Here is a 22,043-nt window from a genome sequence, read left to right as displayed (position 1 = left end):
TCCTCTAGTGCCTAGCTGATTGTACATGAATTCTCAGTAATAGTTGCCAGTAGTCCAGAAAGTTCATTAACTGATTCTCTGAAGACCCACAGTTGTGTGTCATCCAGACTTGATGATTTAAACATTAAATTTTTAAAAGTATTCCCTTACCTGATTTTTATATCAACAACTGTATTGGCAAGTCTTCATTATTTCTAATTATCAATATCTCTTTGTGATAGTTTGATTTTGCAACTTGTTCACAATTTTGCAATTGTTCATGTTTTCACATCACACATTATTCCTTCCACCATATCTTTGGAGCTCCTTTCCAATAATGTTATGTATATGTTAAAATATATATTAATTTCTCCCTGCATCTCTCCATGCTGGCAACTGGGAAGTTAGTTAGCTTTTGTGGCATTTCTGTCAGTTCTGTCTGTGGGGCTGGGACCATGAGGGAATTGTACTTTTTGTCCTGCGATTGTAGTTTTTGTATGTATTAGAGTGTTCTAGCTGTCTCCCACGTTTAACAGTTTCTAGTCTTTTCATTGCAGTATACTTGTAAGATTTCTCAAAGAATTAATATCTGAAATCACTACATACTGTGCAATAGTCCATTAATTAATACCATATATTGAATCATGTGGTTTATCATCATGGTCTTTGAAATTAGTGAGCATTAGGGATATCTATCTTAGAGGACCTTGGCTCTAAAGCAGTTTCTTCTTCTTGTCTGACTCTTACAAATGACTATTTCTATCAAAATGCTCATGCATTTAATTTAGATCTGTGTACTACTAAATACACAATTGAGATTGCAGTCATCAGTGATATTTTTACTCTGGCAAAAACCTTATGGCGAAATGTGTTGTCACCATTAGGATGTAACTCCACTGGCTTCCATCAAATTTTCTGACCCTCTGCTGTATAAATCATAAATACACAGTCTGTGCAGTGTTAAATTTTTAGCGCTCTTCCTTCGGTAGTAGTTGAATGTAATACGTAGGGGCAAAATTTGACCTTTAAATGACTATAAAGGGCCAAGGCAGACAATTGGGAAGCTTTTCTTATTGCAGTATTAATCAAGCAAAGAATCATCATAATCCTAGAAACTAAATAGCCGTTGTAGTGGTTTTATCACCAGGGAAATTGTTCATCTGCCAGTAAGATTGTTAATAGAAAGGGAAAACAGTGTTAAAATTGCTTTAGACAACTGTCATTGAGTCCCTCTAGAATCAAAGCTTGACTTGTTTTTTGAGAAGAGTGGTTTAGTAGGGGTTGCTACAGGAAAGCTTTAAGTTAATCAGTTTCAGTGACACGAGTCATTGTGAGCGTGATCTCTCTTGAGGACATGTGAAAAGTGCATGGGAAAAGGCAGGATGAGGAAAGGGATGAGAAGACTTCAGAAAATTACTGTTTTGTCATTTTCTGTTTCTTGATAGCCCTTTCCTAGAAGAGAAAGGTTGTTGATGAAAAAGAAAGGAGAAAAAACCAGCATGATACTCACAGTCTAAATTTTCATCTTATTTAATCTAGGGGATATTAATGAGAATTATTACAATCAAGACAGAAGACGACAGATGCAGGCAGGCAGAAGTGACAGAGATATATATGCTGATATGGGAAATGTCTGTGTAGGCCCCAGAAAGCCATGTGGAAAGATGTTTTACCTCTCAGGGTGTGTTTACTATGTATGTGACACAGGTGTGTGAAAAGCAGGTGAAACACCTGTGCAGAATGTCTCTGAGGTGTACTAGGGCAGCGCATCCCTCCACAAAACCAGCTTTGGTAGATGACGTCTGTGCTGCTGCCATTGCATGGTGACAGTGGGCAATCATAGCATACCCACCATGCTCTAACCACAGGGATGGGTCTGTTAGGCTGCAGGTTGTGCTGAAAGGGAAGTTTCATCCTTCTGCTGTGTTGGGTCACCTCTCTGTGGAGTATGACCCCACAGTGTGGAACAAGTGTTGCTAAGTATGGCTAAGAGGGGACTCGCATGGGGGGTGGGATAGGTGATCTGCATTGAAAGCCACCTGCAACACAGTCACAGAATTGTTTAGGTTGGACAAGGCCTTTAAGGTCATGGAGTCCAACTCTTTTAACCCAGCACTGCCAAGTCCATAATCTGATAGAACAAACTGCCTCTGCATACAACGAACATGGAGAGGCATAGAAAAATGCACATGTGCATGTGATGTGGATTCTCTTTGTGCAAAAATGTTTCTTTGTGTGGGAAGTGATGCCTTTCTATAGAGGGCTTTTTTGGAGGTGCTTTTGTGATGGCTGCCTTTGAGGGAGCAGTGCAATGTGATGACAGGTAGGGCTGCCATCAAAGACTTTCTGTAGGGGACAGTGTGCTTGGAACCACTAAGAATACTCTATGGACGGATACACAGAGATGAGGGTCTTGACAGGGGTGTGGAGGTGGATGTACAGCAACACCATGTTAGAGCCTCCTTCCAGGGGAGCCAGTCTGCATCCCCAGGGACTGATGGCTGCCCTAGATCCTGCATGGATCATCATCCACTCCATGCTGCATCCCTTTCCACCAGGCAGGCCATGACCACCATGTCCTTCATTGTTGTCACTCCCGGATTGTGATACTGTCACAAAACTGTTGCTAGGCAACAAATGTGGTTACCAGGTCTCAGCAAATAACTGAAGGATAAAGTGAAGTGTTGCACCATTGTAGAGTAACCATAGCAATGACCTACTATTACAGAATAAAGAATTATCATTAACAATATTAAAGTATCAGGTGGAGGCCCAGGATCCAAAGACTTCCAGTCAACATCTCTGCATAACTGGGTTACCCAGAAAGAAGTGTCAACTCTTTCACAGCCCTTAGTTCCCTATTTCCATTGTCTTGGTTTTGTTTTGGGGGCTGAGAGGATGTGTGTGGTTGTTTCAATAAAACAAATGCACTGTGCATTGAAGAAGACACTTATAAAACAACACAAGCACCCACACACACATATAAAAAAATGCAGAGGTAAATCTGTGTGCAGAGCAAAGAAATAATCGGGAAAGGTCCACTTTACTGCCTCATTATCATCTGTGGGAAAGGGTGCACAAGGGATGCCTTCATGATGCATAGGATGTTATTCAGGTCAGGTGTTCTCTTTCACTTAAAAATGCATATGCCAGGCTAAAAGAAATGTAAAATGAAAAATAAATAACACAAAGTATGCCAGCCCTGAAAAGTAGACACTTCAGTTTTCCCAGGCTAGGCTAGACAGGTGAGGTGCTTTAAGGAAGCTTTAATTGGCAGGGTACTTTGGTATCTCATTTTCACAGACCTAAGACATGTTAAGGATCTCTGACCTGTGGTCAGGTTGGCCGTGCATGTGGAAGTGTGTATGTTTGTGTGCCTGTCTGTCTGTTTGCATATGTGTGCAGTTGTTCCTGCCCAGCTTCCCCAGAGTTCAGCAGAAGGACAGCCTGGCCCTCCCCAGGCTCACCCCAGACCAGCTGCCATCCCTGGATTTTTCATCTTTGCATTTACCTGGATATCCACCCTGCATTTATCCTGCAAGCAACCAGCAGTCACAGAACAACTCGTAGTCAAACTGTTATCTTTGTGTTTTGCAGGTACAGAACGCCATGAACTAACTTCATGGAAGAGTTTTCCATCTGTTTTCAAGTTCTTCAGCGAGGCTGTAAAGGCAAAGAACAGCTTTGTGAAACCAACCCCAACACGGCGCTCCAACAGGATAAAATACGAAGAATTCTGAAAGGAGAGGAAGAGGAAAAAAGCCACCACCACGAATGTCTTTGCTGCTTGTTTTGTGCAAGGAGTCTCCCAGCCTCTCATTAGATTGTTTTCTTCCTAGAGCACAGGGTTGTGATGTATACATCTAAATAGCGTTTTGCATTATTTCTAGATGAGTGCAACTGTCAAAGCAATATGGGTTCACTGGTTGTGCTTCCTGTGGGCTGTAACTTGGATTTTGTGCTGCTCATCAGCGTGCAGATTAAGGCTGACAGTGGTACTGCACAGTGCAGCATGGTGCAGCTCTAATTGCTCTGACATAGTCCTGCACCAAGCTGATGCCAAAATTTAGCAGCTTTGTCGCAGTACTATCGCCTGCAGGATTTTTTGTGGCTTCCTCCTATTTTGAGACAGAACAAAATAGGAATTACTCTTTTTAAAAAAACCAAACATGTTAACCAGCCTATAATTTTATACCCAGTAGCCTTCCCTTTCTCTGGGACCAAGTGGGACCGACTTATAAGTCTTTCATTTTTCTGCTGGTTAAGAGTATCCACGAAGTTTGGTCCAGAATTATAGGAAAACTCCATTGTTGTAGAGATTATCTTCTCCTTCCAGATCAGTGGCATTATCTGTAAATCTTCCTTTTGAAAGCTCCACATGAAAAGAAAAAAAAGCCCATTCATTAACAGGATGGATCTCACACTTGGAAATACGACAGCAAAAAAACAAACAAAAAGAAAAAGTGAGAGAGATACAGTGCGTATTTTCGTCTTTATTATTAAACACAAAGATGCTTCCATTTTCATATGCTGGGTTTGTAATGTCTTGCCATCCCATGGTTATTCCCTTTTCCCTAAACTCACATGTTCAGCCCTGCTTTTCCGGGTACTTAGACAAAGGGCAGCCAGTGGGGCTGCTCTGCATGAGGATTCCATGCAGTGTGTGGCAGGGATGTGTGTGGCTGTAGCCATCACTGTTGCTGTAAGCAGATTTTCTCTACTGAAACTAAGGAACAAGATGTGCCTGATATCATGTCTGGTGAGCAGCACACTAATTAAGCCCCTTTACTATTGGTGATACTAAATTAAAGTGATCTTTACTTTGATGCTGTTAGTGCCGAGGAAGCAACACTCGAACACGTGGGTTTGGGACTCCCATCCCACCTCGCCTATGCAATATTTCCGATCCCATAGCTGGGGGCAAGAAATGGTGTGGGGAGCATTAGAACGAGGTGATGTGGAAGCTGGGATATTACCCTACACTGCGGTGCCCGTAGTGAAGTGCAGGGGGAAACCGGGCTGTGTTTGTGCCTAAATCCTCCAGCTGGGTGGGCTGCCACCCCCGCGAAGTTCCCACATCTCTGCCTGCTCGCACCAGCAGCAGGGTTTCGTTTCCTCACTACTCGACTGCAGTCATCTCACTGCCATTAACCTCTGCCTTTGGGGAGGGATTGTTGTTGAAGTATCTCCCTCGGGCGGAGTGGGGGCGGTACGTACTCGCAGGGAAGTGCAATTTAAATTCCCGTAGGGAAACCTGTTACCTGGGGCGGAGAGCTGCATCCGGCTCCCCTCGGCCCGCTGGTCTCCACCTTCCTTCCCATTCGGAGGTTGCTGTGGCCTGTGGCTAACATGATCTCCCACCTCGGAGGCCTGCAACCTGCAACCTCTCCTCCCCAGGCCCGTGTCCACCCCAGCCCCCCAGACTCTTAGTGTGAAAGGAGGGAGTGTATGTGGCGTGGTTTGAGTGTTTGTGCTTTGTCCCACAGCCGGAGAAGATGGGGAGGCCAGGCAGGTTAGCGCACATACACACCCTTCTCTCTCAGTTGCTAGGGAGGTGACATGGGGTCTGTGGGGTGCCAAATGTCACAGGAGCAGATCTGTTTTTTTCTAACTGTTGATAAGAAACAAACTGTACAAATTTTTTTTTCTGAAATGCTTACCTTTTCTTAAAAGTGTTTTCTTTTGCTCTGCTCCTGGTCTGACTCACATTATTGCTTCTGTGGGGGTCTGTAAAGCACAGGGCTCCTCACCACTGGTACTGCTCTGCTTGCAGTGAACAAAAAATAAAGATGCTCTTTTTTTCTCCTGTTTGCATGCTTTATGTCCCTGCGCCAAGCCCTACAGTAGCCATGGTCTCTATGTGAGCTGTGTGGGCAGCAACTACCCCAGGAAAATACCTGAGGGATGCAGGTGAAATGTGTTTGCAAACAGGACCTCAGACAGGTGGCAAGGTTGGGTGTGGAAGGTGTGAGTGTGCTGTGGGTTGTGCTAGGCTCATCCATGCTATGGAGTGGCCTGCTTGTCCAGCCCCATGGCTCAAGGTTCAGCCCCCCTTCTGAAGTGAGCATGGACTTCTCCCTTCCACCACGCATCATCCACAGGGAGCTACACAGGGCAGCATGCCCCAACAACCCTCTCTCCTTTAGCTGTTCATAAACAAAAAACACATGAAAATATACCCTACAAGAGGGGTTTGACTGATTTCTTATGGAGAAAGACATTTTGGAGGGGGGCATGAGCTGGAGATGGGAGAGGCAGTATCTCTGCTGCCACCAACAGAAGTAGTGTGGGTTGTGGAAAGAGGTAGGCATGGAAGCATCCTGGCAATGTACCACCACATCCATGTTGCATGGAAATGGTAGCCCTGAAGGGATGAATGTTCATTTAATCTATTTCTCAGAATCAGTGTTCTTAAAGATGCATGCCACTGGCCCCTCACACAGCAATGTCTTTAGCAGACAGAGATCTGACATCTGCCTCCTCCCAGTTTTCTCATGGGAAAACTCCCTGACATCTGACATCATGCAACAGCCTCTACTCTGGGTAACTTTGGAACTGGACATGGAAAAGTGACCAAAAAAAAACCCCCGAAGCCCCACAACAAACCCTGGAACCCACAACAACAGAAAGCCAATAAAACTGATCTCATGCCAGGATCTACAGGAAAATACCCAGCTCCTCATTGCCCAAATGTTTATAGTCTGTCTGCCCAAAAGGTCTGCACACCATTGTGTGAGTTGAAATGCTGTTGCTGAAGCCATAGACTGATGCAAATAGTTTCCTTGTCAAGAATGGAGAGCAAAAAAAATCAATGTTCCTTGAGAAAAACAGCTAGTGGACTCCCAGACACAGCAGCACTAGGTGGAAATTAAAAAAAAAAAGGCAAAGAAATCCCTCATCTGCATTGTGCGTACAGGGTGATACACTGGTTACATTACAGTTGTCACAATGTGTTTCTCCCAGACTCTGTCAGAAGAAGCTGCTGCTTTTCATGTAAATATGCATTTTTCCTCCACCTCCAAGAAACATCACTAATTGTGGGGGGTTTTGCCCATCTAGAAATTTCATTCAGAAGTACGAATGAAAAGTGTCACATCTAAAACTGCATGGAGCCACATATTGTACTGTTCTCTAGTCAGCCAAGCCAAAAATAACCTGCCAAGAATGTGTACATCCTTCACACACCCGAGTAGAGCTACATCTTACAGAGTGGAAAGATGCATGTGTGTGTGCCTGTGCATGCATTTGTGGATATCTCTGTCTCATGTGTGTGTATGTGCATGCATGTGTGTGCGCATTTGCATTATGTTGATGTACTCAACAAAGTGTGAAAAATGTACTTCTCAAGAAACTTAGAAGGAGATGTCATTTATCATTGTACTATCATAATACCACAAATTTCACTTTTCTGTTCCATTTCAGATTGCATGTGTTTGTGAGTATTCCACTGGATCAGTGACAGGTCTTTATTTGCATAATTATATGCTCTAGTTTGAAGAGAAAACTAACCCCCAAATTTCATGGGTCACCAAACTGCAACAATCAATGTTTTATCATGTATGCTAAGCAAAACCTAAGGAGCTATATGAAGTTTCTTGTGGAGTTTTTGCTCTTCAGAAAATTAAAGATGTTGTGCCTCCTGAATAGATGCAAAATCTTTCCAAGCTCTTTGTAGCTTAATTCTCTTTGAAGGCAAAACTAGAGATTAGCTTGTAGATCTGGATTTCAGATCCACTAACATTTTTCAAAGTGGATTCAGACAAGCAACTTTACTACATCGCTGAATTTTGCCATCCTAACTAATGTCATTTAAATTACAACAAAAAAAAATAAAAAGAAAATAAAATTGGTCAAGTGTGAAAAATACAGACAATCACTCCCTCTCTTACCAAGTTCACAGTTACCAGTGGGTTTAACTTCATTCATTCAGCACAGTTTTATTCTTTCTGTTGGGTGCTCCCCCAATGTCAAGATATACTGTGTATAATATGAAGAAAACCCTTTCCTAAGCTACAGAATTTATGCTGATCCATCAGTTGCACAGTAACCACATATTCCAGTTATTACACACATACTCCTAAGTTTCCTTCTTGATCAAAACACCTTGTTATGAAAAGGAAGAAACCTGGGAATGGGAACTGTCTGGCAGTGAAGATCCTTCTCCTCCTCCTCTATCCACATCCTCCATTACTGCTGGAAAAGTTTAGTTCTTTAAATAAAAATTAAAATGAAATAAAATAAAATAATTTACATGTAGTACAAGGGACTTCTCAGAGGTGTGGGTGAGCTGAAAATCCTGGGGGACATGCTGCCCATGCTTAATTTTGCTTAAAACAAAAACAAAAAACAAAACCACAAAACCTCTGAAAGTTTATCTGGTTTATCTGTGACAGTGCTGGGAGAGTGCCCATGGTTTACTGTCTTGCAGTTGGGTCTCTCCAAGCTCTTGGGAAGAATAAACTTTTTAATATGGGCTTATGTCAAATAACATAGCCCCTCAATGACCTTCTGACCCCATGGTGAGGAGAGCAGCACCTGGGAAGGAGTGCATAGCCCCACAGTACTGCGTGGGTTAAGAGAAAGGAGGAGAGACACTTCTGCTATCCTATCCCTGGCTTCTTTCTTTCTTGTTTTTTTTCCTTCCATTAACATCAGCTGGGCTTCCAGACAGGGCTACAGAGGGCACCTGAGAAGTTTACAGGAGTCACGTGGGGACATTTTGACTCGTCAGTGATTTCCAAACATCCACTCCAAGCAGACACCAGTCTCACACTGCCTCCTTGCCTTGCAGGAACAAAGTGAAACACGAGTGGAAAATACAAATAGTGCTGGGAGACGTGAGGCTTCTCACCACCCTTGGCTGACTGCTGTGTCAGGTTTCTAGTGGGATGCAGGAACTGAGGCTGACCAACCCCAGTCACTCCCTTGGTGGAGATCCAGAAAGAAAAGAACCTGCTTTCAAGCATCTCCTATCCCTCCACACTGCCTGCATCCCTCCACTGGGTCAAGTAAACATGAATGTTCCCAGGTAATGGTTCCACAGCCTAGTTTGTCCCAGTAGAGACAATAGCATCAGTTATTTCTGACTAATGTAGCACAGGAGAGAACTAAACCTTCTGAGAAGAGGCCTGAGTTGTCTTGTCATTTCTATTTCTCTTTACTCACGCTCTACCTAATCCCCTAATGCCTGGTAAAGGGCTGTCTCCTGACTACTGCCTTCTTTAAAGCCACTATCTCTGCCACAATTAGATAAATAACCTTCATGCTTACCTCCCCTCCTCTGGGTCTATTTTATGCCTTCTCTTTCCAAGCTCAACTCACCAAATGATGATGTTTCCTGTAGTAAAGCCCTTGATGTGGAGGGTCCCCTGTGTCTCCCTGCAACTCACAAGTACAAAATAACACCTTCTACAAGATTTTTGCCAAGTCTTGCTTGTCTGCAGTTTGTGGAGAAAGCCCCTAATATCTCATGGAACTTCCAAATACTGATCTGGCTGTTTACAGTGAGCCAGATGTTGCCAGTTTTGCTGATCACTTGGTCAGCTTTCCCTCCTCCTCTGATCCCTTCTCATATACCCAGCTTCCACACTTTCTCCCACTGATTTTCTTCTCTAATTCACTTAAGATACAGCCTTTGATTCATTTTACGGTGGGTGCTGACAGGGGGTAATATCCCCCTCACACACCTCTTGATGTGTGCTTCAGATGTTCGAGGGTTTTTTCTTTTTGTTTGTTTGTTTCTGTTTAGAGATTTTGTTTGTTTAGGTTTATTATTTGAGGGGTTAGTCGGTTTTTGTTTGTTTGCTTGGAGTGGGAGATTTCGTTGTTGGTTTATGATGATGGTTACTTGGAGTATAAATGGTTTCTTTTGTACTTTCTGCCAGTTTAGCATGTATCCTCCCGGGTGGGGGCAGGAAGGGAGGGTGCAAAATTGTGAGCAATGGGTGCTGCGGGTGGTGGTGTGCGTTGCTTTTCGCAGTGTTTCCCGTGGGCTCCCCACGCCACTAAGTCAGTGGTGCAGATCAAAGCCGGGAACGTTCCCGACAAGCGGCCGCGCGGTCGGGGCGGAGACCACTGGGCAGGACGCCGTTCTTCCCAGGGAATCTCGGAGTCCCTTTTCCCCGCTCTGTGGGCGGTGGCAGGGCCAGGCGGAGCTAGGGGTCGAGCTGAGCACCATGGACAGCGCCGGCGCAGGGGCTCGGGGGGTACCCTCGATCCCCAACGCTCCCAGGGGTACTCCTACCTCAGACACTGCTCAGCCCCGCCGGCCATCTGCCAGGAGTGACTAGACCGCCCCATTCCGCCGGAGAGATCCGCCGGAGCGTCCCTCGGGGAGGGGTCATGAAGGGGGGAGCACGGCGCTACTCATTTAGCTATCGCGACACACCTGGAGTCGCAGGGCTGGCAAGGAGAAACTTTTCATCCACCTGCGGGTCCCGGAGGAAGGGGAGGCAAAAAAACAGGAAAATGTTAATTTCTCAGTGCACTCGTCCTGGCTGGCGAGCAGATAGGGTGAGTGGCGGGACTGTCCCGATGCTGTGTGAGCACTTGGCGGCCCCGACGGTGACCAGACACTCCGTACGAAACTTCCGCCCCTCTTCCCTGCTCCAGGGAGATATGGAGCATCGTTTCCCGGACCCGGCGCAGCGTCCTAGGGTGAGGGTATTGTCCCTGGAAGGGGTTCCTCATGGTAACCCCGCGGTTCAGAGTACTCCTCCCGGGCCATTTCCCGACCCAGGGCCACCTCCACCCCGGGACACCTCCTGTCCTGCCGCCGCGGCTGGTCGCTTCCCCTTTGTCGTTTCGAAACTCCCCGGTGATGATGTCGAGGTAGCCCCCAGTGCTCCCCCGTCCTGACTCAAGTCCCCATCCACCCAGAGCTGGGTGGAGAGGATGCGTCCAGCTCTCTGGTGCCGGGAGCCGCGGCGGGATACTTCTGTTGCGAAACCCGCTTCTGGAGGCTCTGGATCTTTTTGGCAACACAAACACCCTCCCCGATTTCCCACAGCGCGGGGGCCTTCCCCCGAGAACTTCGATACAGAGGGAGATACCTGCACCAAAGCCTTTCACCACACACACGAAATATTCGCAGCACTGTATATTCTCCTAGAATGATTATTTCCTTCCTTCCCTCCCTCTCTTCCTTCCCCCCTCCACCCCTCCACTTTTCACCTCCCTCCTCTTTTCACTTTCCTCCCTTTCTTCTCTCTTTCTCTGTCTTTCTTGCTATTATTATTACAGCTATCGTCGTTGTTGTTATTTCTTTTTTAAGAGCAGATAGAAAAAGAGTTGACTTTACGCCTTGAAAAAATTATTCCCCCAGTCGTCTAGTGAGCCCAGGTCTCTCCAAACCCTTTGCAAGCAAGTGGAATGCTGGAGTTTCGTTAAGATCCGCCCCAGTTTTTTTTTATTTTACGCCCTAACTGCTCGTATTTAGTTGTGGGTTCTGGTAGTTTGGGGGATTTGAGTGTTCGGAGGGGGGTTTTGTTTCTTTAAAAAAAATCTCTATTATTCTGTCTCGTTTTCCAATACAGTGCCCGCTCCTGGCACTTATCACAAGCCGATGGAGACCACAGCACCGCCGCCCTCCCCGCATCCCCCTGCCCTACCCATAAGCTCTGCTTGACCATGACCGTGGCCGCGCTTCCACGTGGAGCCCCGCGTGTTTAGCGGAGATCTACCGAAAGGAAAGCGTAGTTCAAACGCGTTTTTACCCGCCTAGGCTTTCCCTCTCCTGAGGACCACAGAAAATTTTCCGTACAAGTACAGCAAATGTATTTTGTTTTCCTTTATGGAGACTTTATTCTCCCGTAGCTTTGGAAAAAAATAAAGAAATCTCCTGCCCAAGGACGAGCCAGGAGACCTCTTCACCTGCTCTTCCTGTAACCCGTCAAAGTCGTTTGAAATGACTTTTCCTGTCTTTCAGCCATCTGTCAGTGTCTCGTCCACGCTGCCCGCTCGGGGAATGGGGAAGCAGGGGACAGATGGGAGGAGTCCCTGCACGTTCCTATTCCCGCGCGAAGGCGAGGGTTCTTCTTCCCATGTCGCTGCCCCACTGACACACCCTTCATCCTATTTCCCCTGGCTCCACCACCAGTAAGGCTACGGAGGGCTAGCTGTGACTTCGGACGGGGTTTTGTACTGTCGCCGGGTAGCGACATGAGCCATCTTTTGAGTGAGAGCGGTCATGCTCCGAACAACTCCCATCCAGGGGGGAGCACCAGGGCCATCTGCTCGGCTGGGACGAGAAGAGTGGGCAAACTGCAGAGGGGACCTTAGGATGTAGCCTTCCTCCTGAAATCCCACTCGTTGCTGTAGTCTTCGTCATCAGCGAAGGGAGTATTAACTAACTAACTAACTAACTAACTAACTAACTAACTAACTAACTAACTAACTAACTAACGTGAAGATTCTTCCACTGTGGAGGGAAGAGAGAGAAGGGAAAGAAAAACAAATCCAACCTCCTATGCTATTTGTAATGCTTCGGAAAAAGGAGTGCTCGCTTGTCTAACGTGAAATCCACAATGAGAAGAGGGAGTGAGCCTTGGCCTCCGTGCCTCGCCCTGCCCCAGAGGGAAGGCTGGGACGCAGGGCGAGTGGGAAAGCTCCGTCCTCTCCTATTTCTTCCCTGAAACGAATCCGTGGCGAGCTTCACTGGCGAGAAATTCAAAGCTCAGGGCAGGCATAGCTTTGGCATAAGGGCAATTGTCACGGATTCCTTCTCAGCTGGATGAAGTTTAGTTGACTTTTTTTTAATTTCCCTGAAGAGTAGAGGGGATTTGTTAACTTTAAGTCACTGGTATTAGAACAAAAGCCAAACTCTTCAGCATAAGTTTTTATTATCAACTTCCAACCTTGCAAAACTGGAGCCATTTTCTTAACTTAATCTGTTAGATATGTTTGCAATAGTGGCATATTTTTGTTTGTTTCTTTTGGGGTTTTTTTGAGTGTGTTTTGGAGCGGATCAAGTTGTAAATTTTGCGCCTTAGGTTTTCAGCGCCTCCTAGTTACAGCGTAACACCTACTGGGAGAGAGACTCCACAAAGATCCCACGGCGCCAAATCCGAATAATCCGGTCCAAAATCCCTAATAAAGTTTGTCAATTAGACCACTCAAACTCCTTTAGATTCATCCCATTGAGAAAGGAGCTGCCACGTTTCTGAGAAAATTAGTTTAAAAGAGCAATTCGGTATCATCCCCAACCCGCTTTGTCTGCAAAACAGCCTCTGGTGATTCAGTGTTTACTATTACTTCCCCCCCGTCTCATAGGTCACTTTTCCTCAAGGTATAGCAGGAATGATGCAAACGGTAGAAGCCTCCCAGTTCTACTAACAACAGCAACGGCAGCGACAGCCCTCGGTGTTTTAAAGCAGACGGATAGTTTAAAGCCTGATTCACTCTTTCTTGGCTTTATCTGCCACAATAACGCGTAAAACATCTGTCCGGGAAGAGAATTTCCTTTGCGCAGAAGTGATGTTTAATCTTTAAATACGGGGGTTATAATGGAGCCCTAACACGGAGAGGAGTGGGAAATATTATACACACGCAGACACTATTTAGAGTTACTAATCTGTAGTTCGGCTGCTCACGCTTGCTTTGAAAAAAAAAAGACAAAAATCAGGCAGAATTGAAAAGATCCTTGAAAACGATCCTTGAAAAAATTGTTTCACAGCCTTGAAAAGATCCAAGGCCCGTGATTGATTTTTTGGCATCTGCACTTCAGATACATCATGATTGTATGTATTGGTTAATGGCAGAGCGACACAGGAGTAACTCCAGAGGACATGTTGATATGCCTGCCAAATGAGTCACCGAGAGCCTTTTCCACGGCACATCACCACCGGCCCGCAGACCTGCGCGCTTATCCGTGTGCCACTGCAGCCTGAGGCAGCTCACCACGCACGGACGTGAGCGATCTCTCCCCGCGCCTTCCTCACCGCAGCAAGCCTCAGCAAACATCCCACCGAGAGTGCAGCGCCCCTGGCCCGCCCCGCCGCCCCTCCCGCGCCCCACCGGACACTCTGCGGGCGCGGGTGCGGAGCTGGCCGCGGCGGCGAGGCGGTCCCGCGAGACAGAGCGCCACCTAGTCCCTGCAGTGGGAAATGGCACAGTGGTGGCGCGGAGAGGCAGCGGGGATGGAGCGGGGTCGGGCAATGGAGCGGGAGCGGACGACGCTGCCCGGAGGGGTCGGGAAAGCTGCAAGGGGACCTCGGCTGAGAAGACGGCTCCGGTCTTCCTTTTAAAATTATTTTTAATTAATTACATGTAAACACGCTCAACGACATGACGATTTGTGCGCGGGGACGTGGAGGGGCCAAGTGGCGTGCACCTGGCTGTTCGCGTCCAGGACTTGCCTTGCCCGGTCCCGCCTGCTAGGGAAATCACGAACGCAGGGGAAAAAAAAAAATCAAAAAAACCCACCAAAAAACAAACCTCACAACAACAACAACCAAACCAAACCAAAGAAAAAAATTGCACAAACCCCACCCCTACCTCCACCCCCACCCCACCCCCGAAGACTAACCAACAAAAAAAAAACAAAAAAAAAAACCACAAAAAATTTCCTCCGTGATGCTGTCACAGGAGCAACGGCGCGACCAGGGTGCAGGGTGAGTGCACCCGAAGAGCCGAAGCGATTTGTCAAGGGGAACCAAATATGTTGTTTTAAATGTTACTTGATAGCAGCAACAGTGCCTTGGGTGAAACTTAGAAACTGCCAATGTCCTTATCTACAAACAGACAAATAGGCAAACAAACTTTACCGGATATTCAGATCCTCTTCTCAAAGACATCAAAACAAAGGCAAGGTGTGTTAAACGACCGTTCCAACTCCAGTCCCGTCAAAGTGTCACTTTTAATTCTCAGACACAGGGATTCAGAGACACCAAGAAAAAAAAAGGGGGGGGGAGGGGAGGGTGGGCTTCAGCGTCGTGTTAACATCATTTCTGCGAGATAATCCAAGGCGCAGGCAGCGTGCAGAGAGCGAAGAGTCCTGCAAGCAGGTCAGAGGGTTCCACTGCCGAGAAGTCACCACAAACTCTTTGCCTGCACCAATGCGCACGTCTGTGTAAAAATGTCTTTATTAAGTCCTTTTAAATGTTTGCTTTATTATTTTAAAATTCTCAGTCGTGCACAGATATTTCCTAACAGAAAACCATGCTGGTATAGCTTCTGTGATAGTGCTTTTGTTTCGGGAGTTTAATAACTTATTCATTCATGATGTGTCTGTATTAGCATACTAGAATATTACTGAAGGTTTTTTCTTTCTTTTTCTTTCTTTCTTTCTTTCTTTCTTTCTTTCTTTCTTTCTTTCTTTCTTTCTTTCTTTCTTTCTTTCTTTCTTTCTTTCTTTCTTTCTTTCTTTCTTTCTTTCTTTCTTTCTTTCTTTCTTTCTTTCTTTCTTTCTTTCTTTCTTTCTTTCTTTCTTTCTTTCTTTCTTTCTTTCTTTCTTTCTTTCTTTCTTTCTTTCTTTCTTTCTTTCTTCTTTCTTTCTTTTCTTCCTCTTTCAATTTTTCCTCTTATTTTCTTTCTTTTTCTCCTCCTTTTTCCCTTTTCCTTTTGCCCCTTCACTCCTTCTATTATCCCTCCTTCCTCCTTTCTTTCTCCCTTTCTTTCCTCCTCTACCTCTCAGCATTTCTGAAAAGAGAAGGCAAATGCGATGAGACAAGTGACACTCGGCGTCCCGTGGCAAGCAGGTTCACCCAACTTCTTTACTGTGAGCACTTATGAAATGGGAAGTTTTGACTAAAGAAACAGAGATTTCTAACCCTCACGATCGTGGCCGACTGCATGCTATGCGTCTGCCCCGTGTTGCGGAAATGATGAAATTAGCACTTGGATAATAACGCTCTGGGGCTATTCCGACAGGTCGCGATACTCAGTCCCGGTGTAAATCAGTCGACGGGGCTCTGCAGGCGACCTCTCATCCTCAAGCCGGATTGGAGGCGAGACTGTGTTTACCACCGAGTGCCCCCCGGGACTGACCCCGTCCTCGGGTGTTCCCCACGACGCTCTTGACGGCTGGCATTGGTGGGGCGGCAACCGGGTGGGAGGGAGGCAGGATGTTTCATCCTGGGCAGGTCTCGGGGGGCGAGGTGTCCATCTGCACCTTGCCTCTGAGAATTGCTTAAACCTGAAACTTCCTCTGAGATAGGGAGCCCAAGCTGTTTAATTTAACATTGATTTATTGCTTTAAAAAGTAAATTTACACACATGCCAGCAGCACTCTGCGGTTTTTTCCCCAGACCAAAGGATTTATTTTCTACTTAGCACTTGTCTGACAAAACAATGTCCTTTAACTTTATTACACATCGAGGAAATCTGCCTAGGTTTTAGTTACATTTATCGTTCTGCTACTTGCAGAGACTTTTTGTGATACAGTAAAACTAAGATCAGAAAATACATACAGAATGTAAGTCAGGCACGGATGCAAACACCAATAAATAAAGCGGCAGCTAGTAGATGCTGTTATCACCCCTACTACAGTCCATATACAGCCAGGATCACAATTCTAAAAGGGAGAAATCATTTTAGCTTGGAATATGTAGGTAATTTGTTTGGGTGTTTATTTTTGGTGGAGGTTTTTTGTTTGGTTGGTTGTGGGTTTTTGGTTTTGTTTTGTTTGTTTTTTTTTTAATAATGATAACTTGTTCTTCATGCGTTTGCAGTAGTAAGAGGTCTCTAGTATCCCATGGTTCTGTGCAAAGACAGTCCTTGAAACGTATCTGTATTTATTTTATTAGAGAAGAAGTACAGGGTTTTCCATACTATACTGCCTCACTTCTGTGGAGTAAACTCCCAATTACCAATCTATCTGATGGCTGAATACAGGGGAATTAGACTGTACTTTGAACCAGCTTTTACGGTACATTTCATCTGCCGTTTCATTTTCTTTCGTTCTCATTTAAAGGTAATTTTCTTCTTTTCACTGATATACTGTCTTTGTGTCCTTCCTTTCACACACTCAAGTAAAAAAAAAAGTTCTCACATCTGGGAGTATGGGCGAAAAAAACATTCTAAGAAACCTGTGCACTATATTTCTCACTTTTTCATTTTTTTTTCCCTTTTTAACCCCCGACCCCTCCTTGTGCAAATCTACTTTTTTAAAGCAGAGTTTGTTCACAGTAACGAAAGATCCTTCAGTCAGAGTGTGGACAGAGGGATACTGGAGCGGTATTGACAAAGTAAAATAAGAGAAGGACACAGCATGAAGAAATCTCTCCCCCTTCTCTCTCACTCCTTCTTTCTCCTCTCCTCTCCTCTCCTCTCCTCTCCTCTCCTCTCCTCTCCTCTCCTCTCCTCTCCTCTCCTCTCCTCTCCTCTCCTCTCCTCTCCTCTCCTCTCCTCTCCTCTCCTCTCCTCTCCTCTCCTCTCCTCTCCTCTCCTCTCCTCTCCTCTCCTCTCCTCTCCTCTCCTCTCCTCTCCTCTCCTCTCCTCTCCTCTCCTCTCCTCTCCTCTCCTCTCCTCTCCTCTCCTCTCCTCTCCTCTCCTCTCCTCTCCTCTCCTCGTCTTTTCATGTGTTTCGTGGTTATGTTCCGGGCTTGGTCTCACAAACCGATTTCTCAGACAAGCATCTAATAATCACTTTAGAAATGTTCAAATGAGAACATTCACTCTTTTCTAGCACGAAGTAAAGATGTGACAGGTTTTGTTATCTGGGGTATAGTGAGAGCTTTGTAAGATATCCCTTTCTTTCCCCGTAAATACACCATCTATAAATAAAGAACCCCTGTCTTAAAGGCGTGACTCTCCCCGCTGGTTCTGTCCACTTTCTGTCCAGTGTGTATATATAAATGCAAACTCCCTGTCACTTAACATATTTAAATTATTTTTTCCAACTCAAACAGGGTTATCTGTGGTTTGGAGTCGTATTTTTAGCTCTCCAGAAATTGTATATGGCTTGTCCCTGCCATAAGTCTGCATTTCTCTGGATCAGCATCAGAGGCAGAAAGAACCAATCACGCAAAAAAGAGCAGGGAGAAATTTCCCTGCTCGTGTTAGCAATGGTTTCCTGGTCAGCCTTCGAGGAGAAAAGTGGAGAGAGGAGAAAAGGCACCTTGTCATTCAGAAAGGAGCCATTTCCTTAACCTCTCTCCTCCTCACCCATGGGACAGGTCGGCAGACTCTGTCTCTCCGTGCTCACGGGCATAGGGATAGGGGTACAAAGACCCTTCTGGGGGTGCAACAATGCCCGCCCCATCCTCTACAAACACTGGTTGGTGAAGCAGGGTAGATAGGCCACAGGCTGTGGGGGGTAACGAGAGGTTCTCCTCGAAACCTGTGTCTGGTGGTGGGAGTAAAGGGGACTGGAGTTTGGTGTTCCTCACATTATTCCCTGACTTCATGAAGGTTCAGCCCAGAGACGCGGCTGCATATCCACAGGTGCGACTCCCCTTCAGGCTGGTCAGTCCCGGCTAGGGTTCGTCTTATGGTATGACTGCCTCTTCCTAGTCTCATTATGTTTTAGCATCCCAGTTCTCATGGGTCAAGGAGAGGGGTAGCATCCGGGAGCCCCTTCCAGGGAGGATGCAAAAGAGGGTCATTTTGGGTGCAGAGAACATCCGCAGAATGCTCTGGCGGCTCCTCCAGCAAAGGCTTTGGCCCTTTATTGCAGAAATGATAAAGAGGCTTGGGTGCTTGCCGAACTACCCTCCCCAATACAAAAGACAAAGCCTGATGAAGTTGACGGAGTGTGAGGAGTGCCGGCAAGTATCGGCTCTATCCCTGGGACAAAGGTGGGAGTGAAGGAAAGAGAAAGAGGAGTGAGCAGGATCGCACTTCCCGGGCATCTCGTCTGAGGAGAAAAACGGAGGACGTGCTGAGGACGCAGGAAAATATAATCTGAGTAGGAGCAGTATCAAACACAGCATCTGAAGCCATGCCTGTGTAGTTTCGTTTTGATCTGTAATTACATTACAGCAAATTCCTCTTTAAATAATTTCGTTGGGTATCCTTCTTAAAGATTCAAGGATGTCTGAGGTTAAGTAGTTTTTAAAACGTCAGTTCTAAATGGCTTATGCGATGTCTAGTTACCTTCAAATCCTAAAATCATTATAAATATGCTATACATATGGATGCCAGTTTATCTCTGCACAGTTATTTTTAAAATGAGGGAAACATTCTTTAAAAGCTACTTGCAACGCTTTAAGAAAGAAAAAGTTAATTTTTTTCACATATCATTTTATGACCAAGTAAATGAGTAAATTGGAAAAAATCCAGAGAGCCTCTGTTATTTGCTAAATGATTTTTAGTTGAGTCATATTATTCCCAGCATAATTAAGGTACAGATTATAACAATAAAAATAAACATCTGTGATTGTGGCAGGAGAGGAAAAAAAATAGAGTTCCTATAAAAGTGGGAAAAGCAATTGTGTAAAGGGACACACACCTGTAAAGAAGTAAATCGGCTGTGAAACAGCCATGCTGAAAACAGGGTCTCTGCTGTATAGTTACAAAAAGGGTGTCTCGAAATTCCACGAGAAAAACGCAATCTTGGATGTAGCTTACCGCTAACATATTCCAGGCAGTGGATTAAAAGCCCTGAGATGTTTTCTAGGCAAGGATTGCACTCTCTCGCGCTCTCTCTCTCCTTAACAGCAAGGCATTTAGCTCGCAGCAATGTACTAGCCACAGTCTCTTCCTGTCAATGTTTAAGAATTTCGAGACACTTCAGGCGACTGCGTTTTTCCCTCTTCGCAGTAAAATATCTGCGAGAGATGGTCGTGTTTGCAATGAGTTTTAAGAGGGGATCTGAGTACAGAAGAAGAGTGAGGCATAATGTATTGGCATAATAATTAACCGCATGCAATATTAATCATCCTGTGATGTTTGTTATCAGGCAGGCAATTGAGGTTTAACAAATATGAGCGTTATTGATCAAATATAATGAATAAATATGCATATATATTATTTATCTGTGCACACATGTATACACACAGGCAGGAGTGTCATCCTTATAGAGCATGAGAAGAGCTGTCTGCCACCGCTCGTACCTCCCTCTGCACTCTTCCCCTGTGCCAAGGGGCCGAGGAGGAGTTGGGGTTTGTATTTTTTCGTAACGTTAAGTGTTGCAAATACGTAAAAAAATAAAGGTCGCCAAAAAATGTGATCACAGCATGGAGTATAATTGTAACAAAATGCTGCTGAGTAAAAAGCAAGTACTCGCTGGTTGTGGCAGCGTCGTCGTGAACCATCTGGTGCATATTAAAAGTGGTGCTGTAAATATTGCTGGAAACTAATGCGGTACTAGATCCTGCAGGCGCAGTGACCTGCGAGCTTTCCATATGCTGTGGATGGCGTGGCACAGGGAAAGGTGTCACATCGGCCAGGAGCTTTTCGGGCCCGATTTTGCATAATTCTGATGAAAGTTTGCCCCGACAGAGAAGGGGGAAGGAGGGAAGAGAGGCAGAGAAAAGGCCCCTCTCCCCGGTTCCGCTCGCTCTGACGACGATAGGGTATGCAACTGCTGACGTCACTTTGCATCAGGGCCGGGGAGCAAACGTGACCTATGCAGGAGCTCATCTGTTTCTCATCACTTGGGAAGTTTCTCTTGCTCCTCTCCCACCCTCCTTCCCTCTCCCTTTCTGTCTTTTCTTTTTTCTTTTTCTTTTTTTTTTCTTTTTCCTTTTTTATCCCCTGCATAAATAGGGGCAGGCCTCATCTCCATCCCCGACCCCATCCTCGACCTAGTCCCCATCCCAATCCCCATCCCCATCCCCATCCCTGTCCCCGCCCGCTCCCTGCCGCCACCGCCCCGGCTCCCCGCCGGGAAGGGACGGGAGCTCGAGGCGCACTCCCATGAGGGGCGTCCGGTCCCTGCCCCCCCATCTCCCCGGCCTGGGTCTTTCCTCCCCCCCGATTCCCATGCCCATTGTTTGCACTCGCAACACAACTTCGGCTGCCGATTCAAAGCCCGGCAGTCCCCTGGCTCTTGCATTGTACTGAGGGTCACTTACTCTTTTCTCGGAGTTAGGCTCTGCTCCTTAATCTCTCCTCTTCTCTGCTTCTCATGAGCTGACGCGTTCTCCCCACGCACCCGAAGCTGCCACAGAGGCTCGTCTTGATAAACCTGCTACTAATCTTGGCCCAGTGCAACCAGCACAGAAATAAGAACTCTCGCTTTCTGCTTTCGCCCCCCTCTGGTTTTTTTACCTTTTTTTTTTCCTGCCTCCCCCCGCCCTCCTTGTTTTCCTCCGGGCTGCATTCCCCTCTGAGCGCTGCCTCCTTTAATTATGGGAGATATATTTCTTCCCTTGGAGTCATTCGTGGGGCTTTTTTTTAGGTGGAAGGGCTTTTCAGCGGAGTAATTTCTGAGCAGGGACCAGTGCCCTATATCCAGAGGCTTTGAGTGAAGTGCAGATTGAGACATATCGGGTTCCCTATAAAAGAATCATTTCTTGTGGGAGGTTGGACACGAAGTTTGGGCTCGTGACTTGAATTCCTGAGAGACATGCATATTTTAAAACAACAAAGCAAGCTCGGAAGAAGGCTTAGAGAAGGGGAGAGGGGGGGAAAAATAAAAACAAAAAAAGAAGTTACTCAGTTACAAACATCTCACAACATGGACCAATTTGAACGGCCTCCCAGAGGAAACAAATAAAATTAAAAAAAAACCTCATGGTTTTATGTTTCACTTTAGGGAGTCTCAGCTACTTTGCTGAAAGTTGATGTGGCTTTCCAGTAGCTCAAAAAAGTAGTTTGGCTCAAAACTGAGAGTTTAAAGAGTTTTACTGGCCTGTGAATTTAAATCCCAACTCCTTCTTTACTGGCTGTTGGCATGGAGCTAGTTCAGCGTTTCAACTGATATTTCACCTCTTAGAAAGAACCACGGGTCGGGGTGAAGACAAAAGGAGACCAGCGCAAATAGTGGAAAATTGAGGAAACAAGGTGAAAAAGAGCAGACTTTTATTGCTGTGAACCCTGAGGAACGTAGGGATGCTCGGAACCGCGGGAAGCGTCCCCATTCCACTTCCAAGGAAAAATATATATAAAAAAATAAAACTGAAGTGGCGGGGAGGTGACGGGGGCGGAGGGGGAGGGACCTTAGGCAGCGGCAGGTGGGGCGG

The 22,043-nt window shown here is 45.9% G+C and overlaps 1 protein-coding gene and 1 long non-coding RNA gene across 7 annotated transcripts in view; one reads left to right on the top strand and one right to left on the bottom strand.

Annotated features, from left to right (window-relative positions):
* The window catches only part of ARB2A (ARB2 cotranscriptional regulator A), a 304,397-nt gene extending 298,615 nt beyond the window's left edge, over nt 1-5,782 (top strand). For all 6 annotated transcript variants that reach the window (XM_071580198.1, XM_071580200.1, XM_071580196.1 and 3 more), the window contains one exon: nt 3,577-5,782. In XM_071580198.1, the coding sequence (XP_071436299.1) occupies nt 3,577-3,719 (143 nt within the window). In that variant the 3' untranslated portion in view covers nt 3,720-5,782. The remainder of the gene's footprint in view (nt 1-3,576) is intronic.
* Nucleotides 1,382-21,290, bottom strand: LOC139684357 (uncharacterized). Its single transcript, XR_011699910.1, has 3 exons — nt 20,934-21,290; nt 3,491-3,642; nt 1,382-3,133 (listed from the first exon to the last, which is right to left on the bottom strand). It is a non-coding gene; the product is annotated as an uncharacterized lncRNA (long non-coding RNA).
* Between the last annotated feature and the right edge of the window lie 753 nt (nt 21,291-22,043).

The sequence above is a fragment of the Pithys albifrons genome, chromosome Z (assembly GCF_047495875.1).
Source record: "Pithys albifrons albifrons isolate INPA30051 chromosome Z, PitAlb_v1, whole genome shotgun sequence".
NCBI classification, from domain to species: domain Eukaryota; kingdom Metazoa; phylum Chordata; class Aves; order Passeriformes; family Thamnophilidae; genus Pithys; species Pithys albifrons.
The sequence above is the reverse complement of the archived record's forward strand: the minus strand, read 5'-3'. Positions and strand labels throughout refer to the sequence as shown.